This window comes from Dermacentor silvarum, chromosome 2 (genome assembly GCF_013339745.2).
Source record: "Dermacentor silvarum isolate Dsil-2018 chromosome 2, BIME_Dsil_1.4, whole genome shotgun sequence".
Lineage (NCBI taxonomy): Eukaryota > Metazoa > Arthropoda > Arachnida > Ixodida > Ixodidae > Dermacentor > Dermacentor silvarum.
Window position 1 is genome coordinate 150,310,077 of NC_051155.1, and position 24,827 is coordinate 150,334,903.

At 48.0% G+C, this 24,827-nt stretch overlaps 1 protein-coding gene across 8 annotated transcripts in view; it reads left to right on the forward strand.

The window, feature by feature from the left end:
• LOC119441915 (uncharacterized) overlaps nucleotides 1–11,976 on the forward strand; it is a 130,183-nt gene extending 118,207 nt beyond the window's left edge. For 5 of the 8 annotated variants that reach the window (XM_049661723.1, XM_049661724.1, XM_049661722.1 and 2 more), the window contains exon 6: nucleotides 11,856–11,976. In XM_049661723.1, the coding sequence (XP_049517680.1) occupies nucleotides 11,856–11,906 (51 nt within the window). In that variant the 3' untranslated portion in view covers nucleotides 11,907–11,976. Of the gene's footprint in view, nucleotides 1–6,180; nucleotides 6,249–9,120; nucleotides 9,208–11,769 lie in introns of all 8 variants that reach the window. The other 3 variants (XM_049661718.1, XM_049661719.1, XM_049661720.1) reach the window with 2 other exon arrangements.
• The last annotated feature ends 12,851 nt before the right edge of the window (nucleotides 11,977–24,827 follow it).

A 24,827-nucleotide genomic window follows, 5' to 3' on the forward strand; every position in this document is an offset into this window, starting at 1 on the left:
CAATGTGTCAGTTTTCCTCTCGTGCGGGGCTAGGTCGGGGAAGAGTCGGGGAGATGGATCGGCGACGGGGAGAAGACGACCGGCGTGAGTCAAACGGGCGGCGTGTAGAAAACAGGTCGTCGACAGGAGAAGAAACTCGTGGTGAATGATGAGCAGCTTGATAGTTTGGTGAAGCCACACCGTTTCGAGAGCGGAAGCTGCGACGATGACAGTGGCGGGCTATATGACCCGCAAGACCACATGCGTAGCACATGAGCCGGTTATCGAAGGTACACCACGGGTTCACAGTAGATGGTCCGGTGGGTGAAGAAGGATGGGGCACCGTGCGTGAGGGTGGCGGCGACGTGTAGAAGGACCCGGTGGCCCGGTAGGCGCCAGAAAGAGATGGGGCCTGTGGTCTGGCAAAAATGGCAGCGTAGGTTAATGGCGTAGTGACAGGCAACGCCGGAGGGGCAGCTGGTAGTGCCTGGGCGACTTGCGTCTCAATGACGTGGCAAAGAGGTGGGTCTAAAGATGACGGTGCTGGCTCAGGTGTGTGGGCGCCAAGGGAAAGTTGACGTGCAAGTTCCTCGCGGATGAACTGCTTTATGCGTGGTAGCAAAACGGTATGATCAGCAGCGGCGTCGTTGGCAAGGGTGGAAATGTCTGCTGTATCTTGAGCAGCACGGCGCGTCGAAGCACGCTGCTTTCGCAGCTCGTCTTAAGTCTGGCAGAGTTGTATCACGTCGGCTACCGTCTATGGATTCCTAGCGACAAGCATCTGAAATGCATCGTCGTCGACTCCTTTGATGATGCGCTTTATTTTTTCCCGTTCGGTGATAGATGGGTCGACGCACTTGCACAGGGAGAGAACATCTTCGATGTAGCTCGTAAAAGTCTCCTCCCTGCGTCGGACTCGACTGAGCAAGCGCTCTTCCGCGCGAAGCCGGCGCACGGCGGCACGACCGCAGACCTCCACGACGGCTGCCGTGAAGGTCGACCAGTTCGTGATTTCGGGTTCATGGTTTTTGAACCCGAGCACGGCTACATCGGTGATGTAAAAGTGAACGTTCGCGAGCTTGGCGTGGTCATCCCATTTGTTACAAGAGCTCACTCGTTCGTGCTCGACGATCCAATCCTCGACGTCCTGGTGGTCGGTGCCGCTAAATATAGGTGGGTCGCGTTGTCGGGGCACGTAAGTACAGAGGATTGTTGTTGGCACGGGAGCAACTTGCACTGTGCCAGGATCAGTCATGGTGAAAGCTGGTGGTAGCGTCCGGCTGCAAAGTTCTAGCATGAACGGTATCCAGCCACTCCACCACTGAAAATGGGGGTGTTGTTCGTCAAGCAGGCCTGGACGTTGCGTTGCAGAAGGCTATTCGAAAGGCCGGTCTGGTCACTGGCGAGCGCGAGCTAGAGCGTCAAAACAACCACCGCTCATCGTCGTCTTCTTTCCCCAGACATCCGAACGCGGTCATTCGCCTTTAGTACAATGTATATATATATATATATATATATATATATATATATATATATATGCGAGGATAAAATTGTGGGACAGGAATTTGTGTTATATTCAGCAACACAAAGTAGGCGAGTTCGAATAGGACAATTTTCGAATCAGACCGAATTCCAATATTTCAGAGACAGAACCTCCGTATACCCGATGAAACCCTGAATATCTCTTATTGTAACCAATGTGAAAAATGCAGGTTCCATGGATACTGCTAGGAAACAAAAGGCTTATTTAACTTTTTTCACGCATGTGTTCTCGATATCAACAAAATGCTAGTTCGGCTTTAAGGCTTTCAAACGAGAAAGAAAGAAAATGGGTTTGTATCTTGTACGTCACAAGATACAAGATAAAACAAAGAAGCAGAACGCTACCAACCAGATGGACGCAGTAGAACATAGTGCTCTTTGAAGGAACTATGCGAAATAGTACAGCACCACACATCGTTTTAAATGAATCCAAGCATAGCCATACTGACCAAAGGATAAATTGCTATGCCGAAATCAAGAAAAATCGTAGTGTGCCTAATTTCAAACATGTTTATTGAACGAACGGAAACTACGGTGCTTAAGTTATTTCCTCCATGTGCTTGCTTAGGAGCTGGTGTGTCTGCCCAGCAACCGCTTTTCTCGTGCAACAGAATCGTTCGGAAGAGTTGTCACTGGCATCAGTCTTTCTCCCTGTAAACTCCAAGAACTTCGGTTGTGTCTAATAGAGCTTGAACGCAATGAGTACCTGGGAAACTCGAATCGTCAATTCTGGACTTCTGAAACTGAATAGAAAGTAAAAAGCAAAAATTACTTGATTTGTATTCTAAATTTTGAATACTCGGACATCCCTTAAGTCAACCAACACTGATATAACTTGCTATTTTTATTTAAATATAGGAATAACAGTTGGCAACTTCACCCGACGGCGAAGCATTGAAAGTGATAGCAAGGTGTACCGCCGTGCTGAAGGCCTCACAGAATGCTGGTGTTACGAGAATCGTCGCCAGAGAGTTGGACTTGTTGCACCTGGATGATGCACGATAGGAGGCGGAACGAAATCTGTCGGCGTCTGTCGGTGCCCAAAGAAAATATTACATATATTGAGCTTGGCCTTTACTGTCCGTTTCACTAAGAACAGTGTACGCACCACGGTGCGGTAAGCACGCAGCCGATCAACAGCAACGCTGTGTCTGCTCACCACTCATGCCAGGCGCGGATGCATTTTGACCACTTTGGCAGAGCGCTTTGAACCTGGCTCCGGCAGAGCTGATTCAGTGTAGCGTGACTGTGCATATACAAGGCTTCGCCGCTTTTGCAGTCCAACCCACACCACGTCTTTGGAGACCTTCTAACCCAGCACGCGCATGCTCTGTCGATAGCAGAACAACACGATGGTGCCAACGCCAACGAGTGCACCTCGCGCATCCGTATACTTGCTTTTGCGATAACCAAGCAAATGGTAGTGAAAGTTGACGAAAAGGTAACTTCCTGCAATATTATCAAGCTGTGCGTTCCTCAACTTTTGTTTCCTTTTTCGTTATTGTTTTAGAACTTCAATAACTATACGGTTAATTTCCCCTATCGTCTTCTTGGCTTCATTACCATTTGACTTAGCGGGGTTTCGTATACTTGCGGCTTTTCAGAACAATCGATGTTATAGACAGAGGGTCTGAAACCTGCGCTGCTTCCAAAAGTTAGGGACAACGAATTCATTGGTGTGAAAATGCAACTGCTTTTTATTCACTATAAAAATGAAAGCGCAAAAAAAGACCGCAGGCTTGTGTAACCTAGCAAAGAACATAACGCAATGTCCTGCGAAGCGGGTTGTATCGAGAAATGGCAATAAAAGTTTCAATGATCGGTAACGAAAGCACCTTTTTAAAATGTCACCCATATGCGACTGGTCATTTGAAGCCTTTCCCGCTTCTGATGCTTACGAACATTCGTGAAGAATTTTGTGAAGGAATGCATCCTTAAACATTTCACTGAACAAGGACATTCGCTGATAGCCCCCCCCCCCCCCCCCCTTTACCGTCTCTTTTTTTTTTTTTTTGTTCTCGCGCGAGTTCATAGCTCTCCCACGAAAGTGGTATAACTTCGGCAGTGTTCGTAAAACATGCTTATGATCCTCCACATCACTCGCATATATAATTTTCTGTTGAGGCAATAGTTAGTCCACACCCTCTGAATTTAGCCTGCTCATTAACCACAACCTGTTGCCAAGTTTGAAGAAATATAAACATGGGACCTTGTTTAGTTCTCTGCGTATGCCGGGGAAAAGTCAATGACGTATAGGAAACAGAAACAAACGAGGATTCAGCAATCATTTTCAGAGCTTTTAATTAGACCACGAATTTTCACTAAATAAAAACTTGGTGTCATTTATAATTATCGCGCGGCATTTGGAAGCAAAGCTTATCATGGCCGCATGACACTTTGAACACATGATTAAGAAATTCCACAGGGATTAACTTCGCACATATATTTGCTGCCGTGTTCTTTCCAATTACACTAAATTTGGTCTTGGTGGCACTTTTAGTTTTGCCATCTAGGGCACCGGGATAAATTCAACGCCGGTCCTAAAACACACTAATAACACTCCATAGCGCTTGCAAACATAATTTATTGCAAATTCCGCCAATTGCCCATCTGCGTTGTACTTCGCCTACACATAGCCTATTATGTGATCTATATTTTCGTCAAATATAAACATGGTGCAACGTAAAGTTTTCTTGGAGCATTGGAAAAGAGCAGGAAATGGCTCCATAACACTTTGAAACAGTTGTTAAAAGAATTCGATATGGAGTCTGTGTTTGATGCACACGCGTTTAACATCGCAACCAAAACTTGCCGTGCATTTCCGCAATGTTCACTAAATTTGATGTCCGTGGTATTTGTAGTTATTCCAGGGCAGCGGGATAAACATGATGGTACACGTATAATACAAACATTTTGGTCTGGAGCACTTGCACACGTAATTTATTGCAAAAGACGCAATTAACCCACACACTCCGAACATTGTGTTCATATTACCTATAACGTGGCCCTCATTTTATTTAAGTATATGTGACATGCCTTGCTCAGTTCTACAATTACACTGCGTACACCAACGACAAACCTCGTATGACGCATGAAAATACAGAAAAAACGACGCTTCTGTAAGTATTTGTGGCACTTTTAATTAGGCGAGATTCATGAACGTTTGTTAAGTGACACATAACATGTCACTTTTTCTGACCAAATTTGAATTGTCTGTATTGTACCGTTTTTTTTATAACTCTGGGAAAGATTACGGATTATGGCAGTATGAGTATGTGGAAAACTTGAATAAGAAATAAGCAAAGACTATAAGGAAATTACCGAGAATATGCCATCATGGTTCACAACACGTTTCTTGTTATAACGAGCAGTAGATAACGTGCCTCGCATACTTTATCGAGGAAGACCTGCAAAACAAACTACTCTCCTCTTATAAAGCATGAAAATTGATAGAAAACGACTATTCACTAAGTATTTTCGAAGCCCATAATTGATCTACCGAATTGAAACGTTGGTAGGGGTCAAACATAGGGTCGGAACATTTTCTCTAAATATGAAAACTAAGACAATTTTGGCCTAGTTTTCATCTGTGAATACTAAACATGTGAAAGCATCTGTGAAGGCCGACGGAACCTTTATTGTATTTAACGTTTTCATTAAATGCAACATCAAGTTCCAGAGTGTCCTTGCATTAGTAAACATTATCCTTGAAGCTTCTGTTTCTAACCCCCATAATTATCCCGGGAAGCGAGGAAACCTGTGAGCGTTTCAGATGCTTTGAGCAAATTATTATTTAGTGTGTCAGATAACTTGTACAAAATTTTTGCGGTGACCATAGTAATATTTATCAAGTTCAATAAAAAAGAAGTTGTTTTGAATGGAAGTGTCGGCATTCGAAGCATCTGTGAAGGCTGGTGGCACCTTGGCCGTCATTTCACGTTTTCTTGAATAAAACATCAAGTTCCTGAGTGTTGTTGCATTTGCAAAAATTATCCTTGCAGCTTCTTTTTGTCACTGCCGTAATTATGCATCGTTAAGAGAGTAGGCTCGGACTTCAGTACGTTGTATAATACTATCTCATTCGATCGCTTGGGAAAAAAGTTCGAGACAAGTTGGCATTTCTAGCCAGATGCACATGGAATGGCACACCATGTGCCATGTGCGAAACTCTGCGCAAATGGCAGTACCCGCACGTACCATTCCTTGGGAGTAATCAAAGGAGAGAAATGTGTAACAATGAAAGTGAGACAAAAGTCCGAGTTTATTTCAGAGGTGTATATTCCAGCACCGTTTCAGCAGGTGGGAATTGATCTCCTCGGTCCATTCCCTACGTCGTCCGCAGGAAACAAATTGATAGTCGTCGCAACGGACTACCCGACGCGATACGCAGAAACCAAAGCTGTGCTCCGCTACAGCTGCCCACTACAGGCACAAGATCGCCGGAGAGAAGATGACGAAGGGCGCACGGATGCGCGCGTTCTCTTGAGTGTCGGCCATCATTAAAGAAGGCTGTTCTCTTTCGGCGAGCTAGAATCAATTATCTTCGTGACAATATGATTGAGTGCTTTAAAGACAAGAGAATTACACTGTGGCTCAAACATATTTGGTTACATTTTACCTAAGCGATGCATGAGAGCAGAAATATTGTGTTTCTTTCAGAGAGAACCTAACCTACCATTTAAAGGAAGGGCCAACACCTGACAAACCTGTCCTCACGGTGGATGACGGTAAATATGAAACGAATAGTAAAATAACACAACGAATATTTTGCTTGAACTGGATATAATTCGGGAAGTGGGGCACTCAAAATCACTAATGCCACTTTTATTTACCTCTTGGTAACGAGGGAAACGCAGCCTAATTAATCCGAAGTTCCTAATGATCACTGTAAAAAGTCTCCTTTACGCAAATACCCATATATCTAGTCATTTGACTACGTTTGAAGTGTCACTTTTTTGCGCAGTCTATGAGAGCAATTCATTGTACAGCTAAGCGAGCTCCTCTACGTTTTTCGTGCGGCGGATGTGAAGGCCGTCGGTGTCGTGCGGTGGCGTACGTGATCCCCTTCATGTGTCAATTAAAGAGCAGCCAGCAGCGCAGCCTTATGGGGGCTCCAAATTCGCTTCGGAAAGTAATTATCAATTATGTACGTCACACAAATAGATAGCAACTTCTTTGTGCAGTTTATCTGAGAGAGTAAACCATAATTTTTTGTTTAGCACGTCGCGTTTCACTGCCTCCCCGTCGGAGGTTATCTAGGAGAAGCCGAAATCGACAATAATTTATTTATAGTTCATCGCCTCTGGTTCTTTTGGCTAATATGAGTTTTAGCACGTTTCCCAGTTCTAGAATATACGCCCACCTTTCCTGATGTTGTGGTTTTTGAAAAAAAAAGCATTCTTACCAAGTTTGAGGCACTTTTTCGTACGTTTCTTTCCTCCAACGCCGAATGCGTTTAAGGGGATAGCAAGAAATAGTAAAATCATCACCGAGTCAAATCAGCGCGTACAGCGCGTCGTAATTGCAGCCTCCGCGATCAACTTCAGAAACATTTTCAGACCTAATTGCGGAGGCCGCGCTCCGCTGTGCTGAGTACGGTGAACGCCACTACCAACGCCACCTAGGTGGCGTTGGTAGTGCTTCTTGATGCCAGCGTCCCTTCGAATGCTGGCATCGAGGCGTCATAGAGCTGAGACCACCGAAGCGTTCACTGTCGGTGCGCGGTAGTGTCATAATGCAGTACTTCTCTTTTCTGCTCGTAGGCGGCGGCACCGCCCCGAGCAAGAGCGCGGGTACACGGAGGAGAGTTAGATATATAAGGCGCGTCTGTGTAGCTCTCTGCAAATGCGTTTGTGGCGCAATGGGTTAAACGCTCGGCGATCTATCGTCGCGGACCGAGAGGTCGTGGGTTCGATTCCCAAATTTTGCATGGTTGTGGAACTTTTTCTTCTGGTTTCTTTCTTTGTATTATGTTCCATGACGTATTTCCGAAAAATAGTGCAGCGAAATAATTTACCGATGCAAGCCCAGCGTTTCATACGATTACTAGCAGGAACTGTGGCACTAGTGTCCACGAAAATTGCAAGCAGGCCAATTCAGCCTGCATTGGAATGATGGTTAGTACATGGATTTCTGTAAACTTGGCCCTTCTGCTTCAAATTGCTTCCTAACTTTTCAAATTCATCAGTACGAAGATATAAAAAATTAAACTAACGTTATTAAATTATTAGCAATAAAGTTGTCTGACGACAGGCATTCGAACACAGGACGTATAGCACACAAGCCTGATATTGAAACCAGCTCAAATTTTGGGAGCCGGTCAGCTCGCAGTGTTCGTGAGACTTTCACCAGTTTTTTTTGTTTTTTCAAAGGCAGAGCTGTGTTTTGCTTGAATCACAATGGAGGACGTCACCGATATAGCGCCACGCGCAGACATGGGCCCAAACTGATGTAGAAAGCCGAGAAACTGTTCTAAAGTTTGTGGGATCGCTGACGTGAATAGTGGATAGAAGCCAACCGTGGACAAAGAAGAGAACGGACGCGCGAGCAGTGGTGCGAGGAACGCGCGAGCTGCTGCCGTGGACCGCGGGGCCGAGGTGTTTTCCCACATTGGCGCCCACCGTTGGGCGCTAATGTGGGCTCAGGACCGTGGCTTCAGAGCCAGTGACCTGCTGAGGCTCTGAGAGATGACATAGATGGCGGGAGACAAGCAAAGAACAACCTTTACAGTCGAAAGCCCCAGGCCAACTGCTGTCCAGCCTCCAGATCCCGCTCTGCCCTAAGGCTCGATGCGCGTGGCACGGGCGCGTGAGCCCAGCTCCGATGATGATGATTGCGCACAGCGGTGCTCTCATGCGGCCGAAATCCCCACAAGTTTTATGAACGGCGCCATTTACACGCAACAGCTTGGAACTCTTGCTGCTTAAATTTAATTCACATTTAGGATGAAAAAAAGCAAGGCGTAGACCGATATTGTATATAATTGATCTCGTACTCAGGTTTGCTAGAGAAAGCGTGGTCGACAATGATCAGTGAACGCCTCCACAGGTCCACCTAAGAAATGTTCTATAAATATGCTGCATGAAGAAAAAGCGCGATTATTGGTTCGCAAAAGATTACAGTGACATTGTCCAGTGAGACGTATAATCACTTGTAAAAAGGTTTGTCCTTGTTGCCTGCATGTGCCTGTGACGTGCAAGGATGAATAAATGGTTTTTAATGAAAAAATTGAGGTAATGTCCAGGAATATTGTATATAAGTACACAAATCGTCTGTTTGTTGCAGTGAAAGCGTCAGATAAGCTCAACGATAGTGAGATAACATATTTCTTTTACATCCGCTCTGGTCCTAGTCAGATTTCCAAATCCTAGTGCCAAGTAGCCGAATTCTCGAAGTTACACATATAATTCAGGTTCCGAATTAGCAAAGTATTTTAGTTTGTATGCCTATTTGTTATTGGCTGGTCGCCTTTGCTAATAATATATCTCGCATCATGATTGGCAGGAACGTGTTCTTACGATCAATGATAGCGTAAGAGCTCATTGCGAATAGGAGTTCAGATGCGCAGTTCTTAGCACGTTATCTTTCTTTTGGTTTCAGGTGCCGATGGCGAGAAAACGGCGAATTTCATATATACCAACTATAAGAACTGCGTCGTAGTGGACATCCCGTTCAAGAAGAAACGAAGTAAGAATTCGTACTTAACTAGGCTAATCGCTACATGATGTCAAATCCTTAGTAGGGAGCACGTAGAAGCAGCATTCCATGGAACAACATTTTGTTAAAATCATATGAAGCCAACAAACAACCACCTCAACAAAATTACTGGAGGTACTAATTGTTCTTCTTGATGTGTAGAGTTAGTTAAGTGGGATGATTAAATATTGCGATGGACTTCGTACTCCTACAAATGAAAAGAAAATCGCAATTTCATCGGAAAGGCGTAGCATGCATTGCGAAAGCAGATTATTAGACAGTTATACGAAGTAAGGTTAGTATTTTTATCAAGTGCATAAACTGCTGCAAACATTCGCTTACTAACTCAATTAACAAGCACGCTCTCACGCCGGCACAGGCAAGCATGACTGATCTCAATCGATGACCACGGACACTCGCTGTCAGAACGGTGGCGTGTTGAAGAGCGCCAGCAGCGGCAAGCGAATTCCTTTACGTGGTGCCTCTCCTTTCAGTACGAACTAGACGCACGAAAACTCGTCGCATCCAAAGCTATCAGCTATCTCAGGCCATGTAGCCTTCCAGACCATCGCAGATCGCCTCCAAGATAGGGTGTGGGCGGCCGTGCTTAGTCACCGCAGCGAAAATAGATGCGGAGATGCGCACTAATCTCTCCCCCCCCCCCCCCCCCCCGCCTTACTCCCTCCTCTTAGCGCGCGCACATCACCCTAAGCCCCCCTGCCCCCCTGCGCGCGTGAGATGACTGCTCACCCTTCCCATATGAAGCCACCATCCTTTTCGACTCATCATCGCAAGCTATCCCTCGCACCTACAGCATACGGCGCGTGGCAGTGATGTTATCGCACTTGAACTTTATAAGCAACTTCATGGCGCCACCAACGTCGACATAGGAAGTCCGCCTGGCGTGTTTGCATAATTGCTATCGCAAGAAAAAGTGAATAAAGTAGAAGAAAATACATTTTCCCACCGCCGTAATGACATCGCAGAATATATGCACGAAGATTACAGTCTTCTGCTAATTGAGCCACGGCGGTGGCTGTCCCTGCGTCCCCATTTTGGTGTAGCTTTATCAGCATGTATATAACATATAATAGTATGTACGCTCCTTCGAGGGTTAGGCAGGGCCAATAAAGTCCATGGCAGTGGATTGTGGAGCATCGGTAAAACCAGAGGCGTCACGCATTACACGACATTTGTACGGCGCAATACATGGCATACATTTGCATGTTGTCTTCATGTATCGAGACTCCCAAAGTCAATATGTTCGCGTTATGAGCAAGACTAAGCTTAACCGAAGGGCTCCTTTCAAGTAACAAAATTGACATGCCAGCAGAATGTAAAGCGAAGAAAGGAATAGCCTAAGTTTTCTACAAAGGTAGGAGTATTATATAAAAAATATGCACTTTCGAATGGCTCACCCTAGAAAATATTCCATTTAAGACGTGACCTAGCTTGTCGATGTAGAAGTTTGAAATTTTCCCATTATTTGCATAGGGGAAAGAGAGGAGGAGAAAAAATGTGCGTAACCAGCTTAACGAGCCCATCAGCCAAAGTTATATAAGCAACATTTGGCAACATATTCAAATAATATAAAATCATATCAGAATACCCTTAGTCACATTATGCATCACAACCAGCAACAACTCAAAAGAATGCATGATATACATAATCACATTTTATTGCGATAGCAATTATATGGACACTCTAAGCGCCTTTCTGCCGTCGACGTAGTCGTTGCCGTCGCTGTCGCCGTGAGGTTCCGTATAAAGTCCAACGGCGATAATCTCGTCGCCGCGCGCCGTACGTTGTGTATGCGAGTGGAAGCGTTCGAGGGTGAGCCGGCAATCGCTGCTCAATGTAGCGCATGCGAGGGAGAAAGGCAGGCCGGAAGCGCGCGTTCTTTCGCGCGCGAGGCAGGGAGGCGAGGTGACGCTAAGGAGAGGGAGGGAGGGGGGATGCGTTCTGCTACGTCGGCTGCTGCTCACAGCGTGGCCGCGCGAGCGCCGTATCTTCAAAGCGATCTCGATCTGCGATGGGGGCAAAGTGCCTGCGCCGAGGGCCGGTAGCTTCGCATGCGCTGTGCTTTCAACATTTAGTTCGCGTTGAAGCGAGACGTGAGACAGGGCGAAGGTCAATTCGCCCGCTGTTGCTGGCGCGCTTTCTCCCACCGGCGTTTTCACATCGGGTTTCCGCGGTCATCGAGCGAGATGTGTGCATGTTTACGTGTGTGCGCGTTACACCGTGCTTGTCTGTTTAGTTAGCAAGTGAATATATACAACTTTACACGGCCCAATAAACTACTATCCTTGCTTCGTATAGCTCTACTAATTTGCTATCGCAATCGATAGCAATTCTAAGAGACAATCTAAGAGACTATGGGGGAAAATACATGTTCTGGGGTTGCAATAAAAATCACGGCGGTAACGTGTGATGATGCAGAGCTCACGTCGGCATGTAGACACCCGCTCATTTCTTTACTGCGTGCTAGAATTTCGTTTTTCTCTTACGCTTGAGCAGCACTCATACCGGAAACTACTTTTGTTTCCTTTGCAGGCTGCGGTCTATGGGTCACCAAAGATGCGGTTCATAGTGTCCCGCAGGAATGTGTTGACCAGTTTGAGGACAACTGCGACATGGAGGTAGCGGTGTTCGACGACGAAACGTGCAAGGGCGTGTTGGACAACATCTAACGCACTTCACATGCATGTGCATTTTCTGGAGCGTTTGGTCATTTGTACCGAACAATAAATTGCCCCGTCTTTTCTAATCTGTGTGCCCCTTCTCCTCTCAGTCCAACCCCCCCCCTCCTCCTCTCCGAAAAAATATGACGCGCATATTCAACGCGCTGTTGGAACCTGTCGGCGTCACCACGATCCTTTTCTAGGGAAGAATGCTGATGAGAGGTATACGGCACAGTGTAGTATGACACATATATAAATACATGTAATACATTGGGCATTCGTGTCACTGTGGAACATGCATCAGGGAGTTCGGCCAAGAGCGGGCACATGCCCAGTGATCAACGTTCTGTATATAAAATGATAAATTTTGTGTTTGCCTGAGAATGTACGAAGAGCGGGAGTGATTGACGTCAACTCGTGTATACTTTATATTGTGTCGCGGAGAAAACGGGTCGCGTGCTCCTCAATCGTATCGTCGAGGGTCAGAGAGTCGTCGTGCAATTTGTGTGGTCAGAGGGAGCCAAACCGATGAACATATACCGTAGGCTGTTAGAGCTTCCGCATCATCTGTATACATCCCTGATCTGACGCCAGCAAATTACCACATCTTCGGTCCTTTGACTCAGGCAATGCGTGGCCTTTGGTTCTGGTAAGACAACGAGCTCCACCTAATGGCGCAGACATAGCTTCGTGAGGAGCCAAATACTTCTGCGCGGATAGGATACAGAAGCTGATTGCACAATACCACAAGTACATATCTACGAAACGTTGATATGAGTAGTTATTCTTCTCGTGTGTAATCAAATGTTATATAAACATTTTCTTTACTTTTTGATTTGCCCTCGTACATCTACAATAGATCCGATGTGGAAATGACAAAGAACGTCCAACCATGGGAAAGAGGAAAAGCTCCAAAGAAGTTTCCTCACCGTCCAAAGCCTTCAATTGAAGCTCAGGGCACAAGATGCAACCATGGCTACGCAGCCACGTGGCATCCCCTGTCACTCTCGCAGTTATGGAAACACTGCTAGATAAAGATAGGTAAAAAAATATCACTGGATATTTACGAGTGTGTAACGCAAATGTTGTTTGTGTGAGAAAATGGAATATTTTGTAGACATGTTCAGTTCTGTGGCCTTCATTTGTTTTAATGTAGTGATGACCGTCTTTTGATTGCTAAATTGAGTAGTTATAGGCTGACTGTTTTAGATCAAATCGTTGGTTTGGATGGGAGGTCGATGCAGGTTTTTATAGATGTGATGACGGGTTGCAATGATGTGACTGCTGCTCGGCTCAGAAATCCTGGCTGAAATCAGGTCTATTACCTATGTTCCGGAGAAGAGGGAGGTAAGGAGGCTTGTGCGGTTACTTGTAGCCATTGGCTGTGGGCAGATGAGGTATTTGGTGTTTGCGAACCGACTGCAGACACCAGGAGTACCACCGAAATATCGAGAGGTCACTGTCGGAAAACTCCAACGAGATCATCGCTTGGTGAGGCAGAGCCACAACAGAGCCTCGGGCAGAGAGATCGTTCTTGAACTGGAACCGATCGCCCACCAAGCAGTTGTAGGCCGAAAGGGCTGTCCAGAAATTGTTTGGTGAATGCCTTCGTTTAAATCTCTGTCTCGACTGGTGTATTTGCTTGCCGACTCCGGCACTTTGCTTCTGACTCGGCGGATCAAACAGGAGGATCATGAAGTCTCGGTGTGCCTCTGCGGCCTCTGCGATGGACACTGCGGCTCAAATTGGAGGGTCGTCGCGTCTATGTCGCTTTGATTGTGCTTCTGCGGCTCGAACCGATAAGTCATCTCGCTTACGTCCCCATGCTGCTACATCCGCGACACTTAAGGCAGAGTTGTTTTGGCAGGATAGGCGTTTCCGCTACTGATATCGAGCTGACTGGACCGCTTGGGGTGTGAGGTTCTTGCTTCCTTCATGAAATTCGACAATGCTGTGATCGCAATAGGTTGGCTTGTTAGTGGGTTTGCCTTTACGAATGGCTCACATTCACTAGGGGCAAGGACCATATGGTGACGTTTAGGAACGCAGCTTCGCGTCCCTTTAATTAAACTGTCTTTTCATCGGTGGAACTTATGGCGCTCAGTCAAACTACCTTCGGGCGCGCTGGTAAATTCAGCGCATGCGAACGGCGGCACCGGCGGAAAACTGAGCAACGCGGCGCCACGTGCTCTCTCACGAACCTTTCTTGCAGTAGATGAGGACGACGAGATGAAACACAGAGCCCTGTCGTGATACAATTGGTACGAGGTGCTCCGGGGTATGTGGAAAGGTGTAATGGTTGCAGGACCAACATTTGGAAATGCAGTTGGTTGCTTGAAGTCAGGGGTGCTATCAGAACTCGATGGAAACCAAAGGCTAGTGGGACGCCTCGCTTTGGGAGCTCACTATAAGACTACAAATGAAGCGGTGCAGGGTGATACGGGCTGGTCAACTTTGAAGTGAGGGAAGCTCAGAGTAAAATTGATTATGAGCAATGACTGAGGAATCTGGAAGAAAGTAAATGGGCTGGGAGAGGTGTTCAGATATTTGTGCAGGAAAACCACTGATTCACAGTGGAGGAAAAGAACTAGGAAGCTTACCAGCATGTACGCGACCGGTATAGTAAGCAACATATGGCAACAAAGAATGTCAGGCGCAATGTCAGAGAGGCTGAGCCGATCTCATGGGTGACGGCAATGGAAAAGAAACCTCTATGAGTAACTACTTAAGACTAAAATACGAATTCAGGAAATAAACAGTTTATGGTAACTGAAAGCGAAGCTCTTTTCGAAGCGAGATAAGGATGCATTAGAACGCGCGAATTATAAAGCTAGGTATAATAAGAAAGAAGGAGCATGTGCGTGCTGCGGTAAAACTACGGCAACGATGACGCATGTTTGGTTCGAATGTGAAGATATCTGCCCAGCGGTCGATTTAGGCTCCTCTGGCCTCCTTGAAGCCCTTTGGTTCAGCAAGAGCAGGGGGAAGGTAATCATGTCCGGAATAGAAATTATTAATAGGCGATTGGAGGCTTGCTGGAAAAAAAATTCGGGATACGACAAGCAACGTAGGCAACAAAGTTCCCATAGGGGTTCCGAAAGTTTAGTAATAAATATTCGTTGCATTTCTTTTTTTTTGAAATGTAGGTGGGACATTGGGCAAAACAACAGGAGTTTGGTGGCACAACCCACCGCCGCATTGCAAAGGGGATTGCGCATAGCATCCATCCATCATGAAGCAACGAACTAAGAAAAGCTAACACTTTCATATTACATGCTTCATGATTTCAGCCCCTTTATACTATATGACGGTCTTCCTATGCTCGGGGTAAAGCTGAATAGGCACGTAATGTTGACAAAAGATCCACTCCCTGGCATCGATTGCTGAGCCTTCGTCGCTTCTTCAGGCCATACGAGCACTTAGGCGCTGCTTTGCAGAGCCAGGCTTTGCTTCGACCTGCCCACCCCGACTACGGCTCTCCGACTACTGTTGCTACGGGCTCCTGTGGTATTTTCTAAGGTGAGAGTCAGACTCCAGCCGTCCCGATGTACAAAAGCCCTTTATTGAACATATACAACAATATATATATATATATATATATATATTAATAGGCGATTGGAGGCTTGCTGGAAAAAAAATTCGGGATACGACAAGCAACGTAGGCAACAAAGTTCCCATAGGGGTTCCGAAAGTTTAGTCAGCAAGAGCTGACTGAACTTTCGGAACCCCTATATATATATATATATATATATATATATATATATATATATATATAAAGGTCGGGCCACCGACCGAAACTGTTGGGTAAATAATACACCTAAGATAACCGCGAAGTTGTGCTTATGATTTTCCTAAATACGCTTGGCCCATTGAACAATTCCGTTACTCCTATATATATATATATATATATATATATATATATATCAAATATATATCTTACAATATAGTCTCTTACATATATATATATATATATATATATATATATATATATATATATATGTGTAAGAGACTATATTGTAAGATATATATTTGCTTACAAGAATGATGGATGGTTGCGTAGCACAAGGGGCAGCACGGTCATCCAAGCCCATCAGGCAGCGGCCAGCTCCTCGCGCACACTCGTACTTCCTCTCCGTCGGCTGCGCCGTGCAGCGTAACAATTTCTCCGGGGGCAGACGAAGCTTGCCGAGCGAGTTACACAGCATCGTGACAATATATATATATATATATATATATATATATATATATATTGCTACGAGAGACACATTCTGCCAGGGGCAGAAGACAAAGAAGACAGTTCTGTCGGGTGCTGGTGGCTGTCCACCATCTTGGCTACTGTGTCTGTGTAGTGTAAATACCGTGTAAATAGTCCCGCCTTGTGTCGTTTTACGTAACATCTTTGTGGTGGAAGTGCTGGGTAGTTCCCTGTTTCTATCACGGAGCTCCGCAACGGCCGCTTCATCACGCTTCCGACCATGTCAGTCGGTGCAGGCACATCGTCTTCACCCGCTGCCCCTCCCGTGGCTCCCACCTACATCGTTCTGCCTCCTGCTCGTGATCCTGGCGTCTTTTCCGGCCAGGATGGGGTTGATGTCGACAAATGGCTCAACCTTTACGAACGGATCAGCGCCAATTACAGGTGGGACCCGATCCTTATGCTCGCCAACGTGCTTTTTTACCTCGATGGCTTACCACGGGTGTGGTTCGAGACGCACGAGGCGGACATTAGAAGCTAGGACTCTTTCAAGAGAAGATCCGCAACCTTTTCGGTGACAGCACTGGCCGGCAGCATGCTGCGCGGAATGAACTTGCGACTCGTGCACAGACATCCTCCGAGTCATATGTCTCTTACATCCAGGACGCTATCGCTCTTTGCCGCCCGGTTGAGGAGCACATGCCTGAGTCCGAGAGGGTTTCTCATGTGCTCAAAGGTATCGCCGACGATGCCTTTTACCTGCTCGTGTATACCAACGTTGATACCGTCGACACAATCATCAAAGTGTGTCGGCGGTTTGAACATGCCAAGAGCCGCCGTATAACCCAGAGATTCACCCGGCTGCCCAATACGGCTGCAAGTTCATCGTGTGATGCCGTTCGCCTGCCGCCCAACTGTGACCAGGTTACGCGTATTGTTCGTCGCGAGATTGAAGCTGCCTGTCTTGCACCTTGTGTTTACATCCCACGTCAGTGACCCAACGCAGCCATCAGTGTCCCTCATTAAAGCTGTAGTCAGGCAGGAGTTTGCCAATCTCGGCCTTCCATCGGCGTGCCCACTGACTCGTCCTGACGCTCAGCCTTATTCCTCTGGACCCGCTCAACGATCCTACACCTGTCCTGTCTCCTTCCGCAATCCTGTGGAATGGAGAACGCCCGAAGGTCAGCCCACCTGCTTCTCCTGTCATCAGGCCGGGCACATTGCTCGTTATTGCCGTCGCCGTTGGACCTTCGCATCTCTCCAGACCTCCATGCACCCGACTCCTTTTAGACGTCCAGCCGCTGGTTCCCCTACTTACTACTCGTCGTCCTCCCACGAGCCTCTTCCCTCTGACGCCACTGCTCCTGTTCGCCGCTTCTCCCGCTCCCCGTCACCGCAACGCCGCCAAGCCCGCTCTCCGCAGCCTCGCCGCTTTTCCTCGCCATCCTTCTCTGGACGCTCGCCGCCGGAAAACTAGATAGTGCAACTTATGGAGGTGAAGCTGCAATGCCTTCGTCCCCTGTAAATCCTCTGCTGACTCTCCCCACTCACCATAGCTTCTTAGAAGTCAAAGTCGACAATGTTCCTGTGACCGCCCTCATCGACACTGGTGCACACTTGTCTATGATGAGCGCCCCTTTATGCCGCCGCCTGCAGAAGATTATGAAGCCGTCTACTACACAGACAATACGTGTTGCCGATGGTGGTGCTGTTGAAGTGATCGGAATGTGTACCGCCCGTGTCAGCATTGCCGGTCGTCACACTGTCGTCCTTTTTGCCGTTCTTGCTCACTGCCCCCATGACCTTATCCTTGGCCTCGACTTTCTTTCAGCACACTCAGGCTTAATTGATTGTGCTTCTGAAACACTCTTCCTCGAACTTCCTCTTGTATCAGATGCATGTGAAACGCCCGTCAGCCGCATAAGCTCCACCGCTTTTGTTCGCCTACCACCTCGAGCCGTCATGTGCGTGTGTTTGTCATCGACCCCACCGGTCCCTGACGGCGACTATATTGTCACTCCGATTACTGACGTATGCCTGACGCGCAATTTTACTGTGCCGCATACCATCGCGACATTAGCAGATAACTGTGTGTTCCTCCCGCTTCTAAACTTTGGTCTGACCCCCCAAGTGTTGCCCTACAAGATGTCGCTTGCCCTCCTCACCGCTGTAACAGACCATGGCGTCAATGTTGTCGCCATAACAGCTCCTGAAGCAGCTGACGTTTCCCGCTCACCAATTTCCGACGACAGCATTTTGCGCAAAATGATTGGATCAGACCTTTAGCCTGACCAGGCCGACGCTCTCTGCCAGGTTTTGGCCTCATATAGCGACATTTTCGACATTCGTGATCAACCCCTGAGTTAGACTAAGATTGTCACCCACCAAATCAACATTGGCGACTGTTTGCCCATTCACCATCGACCTTACCGTGTGTCCGCTTCAGAGCTCGATTTTATTCAAAACGGAGTGGCGAAAATGCTTGCGAAGGACATCATCGAACCATCATCTAGTCTTTGGGCCTCCACCGTCGTATTAGTAAAGAAGAAAGACGGCTCCTGGCGTTTCTGCATTGATAATCGGCACCTCAACAAGGTCACCAAGAAGGACGTGTACCCTCTTCCAGGTATCGATGACGCTCTCGGCTGCCTTCATGGTGCCACCTTCTTTTCATCCCTGGACCTTCGATCTGGCTACTGGCAAATCGCTGTAGACGACCTGGATCGCGAGAAGACCGCCTTCGTGACCCCTGACGGCCTTTACCAATTCAAGGTCATGCCTTTCAGTCTCTGCAACGCACCAGCCACCTTTGAGAGAATGATGGACACACTGATTCAAGGATTTAAAAGGTCGATGTGTTTATGTTACCTGGACGACGTGATAATTTTCTCTCCCACTTTCGCAACACACCTAGAGCGGCTTTCGACCATTCTAGCAATTTTCCGACGAGCTGGCTTCCAGCTCAATTCCTCGAAGTGCCACTTCGCTCTTCGTCAAATTACTGTGCTGGGCCATCTCGTTGACGCTTCCGGTGTCCGACCAGACCCAGCGAAGGTACGCGCTCTCACGAATTTCCCCGTTCCACGGTCTGTCCACGACGTTCGTAGTTTCGTGGGGCTGTGCTCCTACTTTCGCCGTTTCGTGAAAAACTTTGCGGCGCTCGCACGTCCACTCACTGACCTTCTCAAGCAAGACGTCCCGTTTTGTTGGGGTCCTCTACAAGCTAACGCCTTCTCTGAGCTTATCGCCGCCCTAACGACTCCACCTATTCTTGCCCATTGTGACTCAGCGGCTCTCACAGAAGTGCGCACAGACACTAGTGGTCACGGCATCGGTCTAGTTTTAGGCCAAAACCAACGCTGCATTGATCGTGTTATTGCGTACGCAAGTCGTTTCCTTTCGAAATCTGAACGCAATTAGTCGATTACGGAGCGGGAATGTCTTGTCCTTGTCTGGCCGGTTTCGAAATTCCGTTCTTACTTGCATGGCCGTTGGGCGCTGCGCCTTCAGGAGTACTCTTACTCAGTTACCTACAAGTCTGGCCGCCTCCATCTGGACGCGGACTGCTTGACCCGCTACCCTGTTGACCAACCAGAGAGATCGTAAATCGAACCTAGCCCCTGCGTTATGTCCATGCCACAGTTTCGCCATATTGGTGACGAACAACGCGGGATGCTTCTTTGCGATCGCTCATTGATCGGCTGGAATCCGCACCTAACGACGCCTCACTGCGCATGTTCGTCCTCGTGAATGGCACAATTTACCGTCGTAACGTCCAGTCTGATGGCCTTGAGCTGCTTCTAGTTGTGCCTAAACATCTGCGTTCAACGGTCCTGCATGAGCTTCACGACGAACCAACTGCTGGTCACCTTGGCGTATCCCGCACGTACGACCGTGTCCGGCGCCGCTTCTTTTGGCGCGGTCTCGCTCGGTCTGTTCGACGTTACGTGACCTCCTGCGATAAATGCCAACTTCGGAAACGTCCAGCGGCACCCCCTGCTGGACTGCTTCAACCGCTCTCCATCCCGACCGAACCATTCTTCCGTGTTGTTTTAGACCTTCTTGGTCCTTTTCCTGAGTTAAGATCCGGCAACAAGTGGGTCGCTGTTGCTATCGATTATGCGACCAGGTATGTAATCACTCGAGCGCTCCCCACCAACACTGCTACTGACGTTGCCGATTTTTGGCTCCACGATGTTATTCTACACCATGGCGCCCCTAGCCAATTGCTCACAGATCGAGGCCATGCATTTTTATGCCGAGTAATGGACGATGTTTTGCGCTCCTCTTCAACGCAGCACAAGTTGACCACCGCCTAGCATCCTCAAACAAATGGCCTCACCGAGCGCCTAAATCGCACCCTCATGGACATGCTCTCAATATATGTTTCCTCTGACCACCGTGACTGGGACCTGGCGCTTCCTTACGTGACCTTCGCCTACAATTCATCGCGTCACGATACCGCCGGTTATTCACCCTTTCATATGCTCTTTGGACATGAACCGACGTTACCAATGGACACCCTACTTCCGGATGCTGCCGCGCCGCCTAGCGAATATGCACGTGATGCCACCGCTCGTGCCGATCATGCGCGTCAGATCGCCCGCTCTAGGCTGTCGGCCTCACAAGCGACCCAAAAGCGCCTCTATGACAGCCGGCATCACGACGTTCGCTTCTCACCCGGTGCCTTAGTTCTCCTGTGGTGTCCATTCGGTCGTGTGGGCCTGTCCGAGTTGTTATTTCGGTCCCCGGGTCCTTACCGAATCATCCGCCAGGTCACGGACGTCACCTACGAGATTTTTCCCGTCTCTCCGACTTTGCCGCCTGCGATCGCTCCCAGTGACATAGTTCACGTCAGCAGACTGAGAGCATAGCACCCTCCGTCTGACGACAATGTTTGAAGTGCGCCGAGACGGCGCTTCCACCGCCGGGGATAATGCTACGAGAGACACATTCTGCCATGGGCAGACGACAAAGAAGACGGTTCTGTCGGGTGCTGGTGGCTGTCCACCATCTTGGCTACTGTGTCTGTGTAGGGTAAATACAGTGTAAATAGTCCCGCCTTGTGTCGTTTTACGTAACAATATATATATATACCTAAGAAGAGAAGCACCCCCTGGGGAATAAAGAATTTCAATGAATAATGAAAATATTTAATTTAATTATGGGTGTTTACGTGCCAAAACCACGATCTCATTATGAGGCACGCCGTAGTGGGGGACTCCGGAAATTTGGACCACCTGGGGTTCTTTAACGTGCACCTAAATATAAGTACACGGGTGTTTTCGCATTTCGCTCCCATCGAAATCCGGCCGCCGTGGCCGTGATTCGATCCCGCGACCTCGTGCTCAGCAGCCCAACACCATAGCCACTGAGCAACCACGGCGGGTGAATAACAAAATTGAATACAACATACTCCCCCTCCTTATTTTTAACGATTAGTTGTTAGTAAGTGTTAGTCAGGAAACCCAAAGGCATGCAAACTGCACTTATTTACACATATTTACAGACTTTGTACACACAACGTCAGACCACACACATTGTGTGTCTGACCACATCAGACACACAACGTCAGGCCGGCCGCTTTGGACGTCGCACTGTCGACGATGGCGACGCGCTCGTATACACTGCTGCTGCAGTATGCCAGGAGCCCGTGCCAGCCCCTCTGGGGGAAGGCGGCTGTAGCACGCCAGGCTGCAGCACATCAGGAGACCCCGGTTCCGGCGTGGCAGGTTGCAGTATGGCGCTAAAATGGCCTGGTTCACAGGTGCCCCTCTCCGGAACCCTGGAAAGCTTGGAGGCATTCCGCGTACGGCCGTCCCCAAATCTTAAAGAGGCTGGTTACCTCCTGTCGATCTATTTAGTTGGTCAAGAAAATGAGCAGTCTCGCTTGAAACGAACGGACGGTTTTTTGATACGGACAAAGTCGCCTACGGCTATCTTTGTCTTCTTGGCAGCTCTCCTGCTGTCCGTGTAGTGCTTGCTGATCTGCTGTTGACACCCGACCCTTCGACGTAGTCGCGCCAACTCCTCAGCAGGGTCTTCCATAAATGCTAGTGCTGCAGCAGAACCATGCAGTTCTACATGCAGCAGAACTGCTGGTGCGACCCCGGTGGTGGCCTGCGGAGTATACCGGTAAATGGCAAGGTATTCTCTGACTGCTTGCTGGAGTGGTCGTCTTTCGAGGAGTGCGACTTGAATAAAGTTTCTCAATGTGCCATTGAACTGTTCTATTTGCCCATTCGCTTGGGGGTAGTGTATACCGAAGAAAGTGAAGACGGATGCCACTGTTTTGAAGGAAGGTGATGAATTCACGCGGAGTGAACTGAGGTCCATTTTGACAAACGATCTCTTCTGGGTAGCCTTCACGGGCAAAAACACTTGTTAAAAAGTATTTCACGATGCACGTGAACACTTCCCTGCAAAAACGTACCTCCGGCCATTTAGAATGGTAGTCAACAAGCATTACAGCAACTCTGCTGTTGTGAGCTGCATGCTTCAAAGGACCAACAATGCCTAGGCCAAGCTTCTTCCACGGTCGCTCAGGGCATTCAATAGGTTACAACGGTGTTGGTGATGTGTTGGCGGATTTATCTGCCTTCAGGCAGATGTGGCAGTTTTTCACTGCCATTTCCACTTGCTTATTCATTCGTGGCCACCAGAACCACTCACGCAGTCGCGCCTTATTGCGTGTGACACCCGGATGCGTCTCGTGCGCGGTGCCGATGGTGTGAGCCGTGAGGGAGGACGAAACAACGAGGCGCTCTGCACGCAGTAGCCGGTTGTCAACAACAGAAATTTCTTCCCGAATAGGTTAGAGTGGTTTCACCTCTTCTGGTATGGATTTCTTTGGCGGCCAAGAACTCAGCACGAATGACTTGATGGTTTTGAGGCAACCATCGTCGAGGACGGCCTGCCTGAACTTTATTCTTTGTCACGCAGGCTAGCTCAATGAACGACACTATTTCTTCCTCCTTAGCAGTCTCTGCCTCCGAGGTTGGTGCTGGCAGTCGAGAAAGTGCATCTGCTACCGTGTTTGTGGACCCGTTGCGCCATTCAACAGTGAAATTGTAGCAAAGCAGTCGTGCACTCCAGCGTGCGATTCAGAGTGGCCGTCTTCTATGTCCTTGTGACGACAGCAAGGACACCAGTGCCTGGTGGTCTGTTCGAATTGTGAAATGGTGACCCTAAAGGTACGTGTGCCATCGCTCGCATGCCCAAATACCTGCCAAGTGCTTCTCGTTCACAGATTGAATTTTTTCTCTCCGCAGGCGACAGTGTATGAGATGCGAAAGCGACTGTGCGCAGCTCATGGCCACTTCGTTGCTGAAGGACTGCTCCTTGCCCACAGTCGGATGCGTTGGTCTACACAATGACTGGAAGTGAGGAATCGAACATCTGGAGGACTGTACTCGACGAAAGCATTTTCTTGACCCTCCAGAAACTGTTATCTGCTTCTGCTGACCAGATGAACGGCACATTTTTGCGAAGTAAGACTCTCATATGCTCGACTACTTGTGCCAAGTGTGGAACAAACTTCGAGTAGTATTCTACGAGACCCAGGAACGAACGGAGGGCGGCAACAACAGTTGGCACTGGTGTGTTAACTATAGAGTCTACCTTCTCTGGAAGTGGCGAGATAGCACGTGCGGTGACCTTGTGCCCTAGAAACGCAAGTTCTGGGACGTTCTGGAAGCATTTGTTGTTCAGTTTCAGACCTGCGTTCTGGATCTTTTGCAGCACGGTCTTCAAGTTCAAGAGGTGTTTTTCTGCGGTCTTGCCAAAAATGATTGTATCATCATTGTAGAACAACACGCCAGGGCATCTGTCAAGGATTGTCGCCATCATCTTCTGAAATGCCGCTGGCACAGAAACCAACCCAAAGCAAGCTCTTTTAAAACGGAAAAGCCCGTCATGATTGATGAAAGTTGTCAGATCCCTGATGTCAGGGTGCAAGAGAACCTAGTGGTAAGCGAAAGCCAAGTCATGTTTTGAGAAGTGTGTAGCACCTACCAAAGCGTGAAGAAGCTCCTCTGTGTGGGGCAACGGGAAACTGTCAGGAACAATAGGTTTCTTCTGCTCTCGAAGGTCTAAATATATCCGGATGCTACCATCTTTCTTTCTTGTCAACAACTATGGGGGACACCCATTCAGAAGCATCGATACGCTCGATGATGTGAAGGCTCCGCAACCCCTGAAGCTCATGTGATACTGGTGACTGGAGAGAATATGGCAGATGGCGAAGCTTGGAAGTTACAGGCAGTACACCTTGCCATGTCTTGATACGATGCGTGAACCCCTTAGCAAGACCCAACTCGGGACTGAAAAGTGAACTAAACTAATGGGCTAAGGCTGGCGGAAGATGTTTGTTACGGGGCTGCGCACTTGACGGTGTGGAAATGAAACAAGATAGCGGGTCAATGACAGTCGGCATTGGAGCAACGGACGTGTATGAGCATTTGAGAGCAGAACCCTCAATGCGAAGACTCAAGGCTTTAATGCCGTTGACGCCTATCAGACAAGTTCTTTGGTGAACAACATAAAAATGTGGTGACGCTGTGCGGGCTTTAAACCGAGCGCCTGCCTGGAAACAACCTTGCACGGAAATCAGCCGTTGAGAGTAGTCAGAGTGACATGGGGAGCAGGCAGGAGCGGAACGCTCTGAAAATATCGACTGAATTCTTGCTCCCTCTGGATTGAAACAGACGACCATAAATCGACAAGGAATGTCAAGG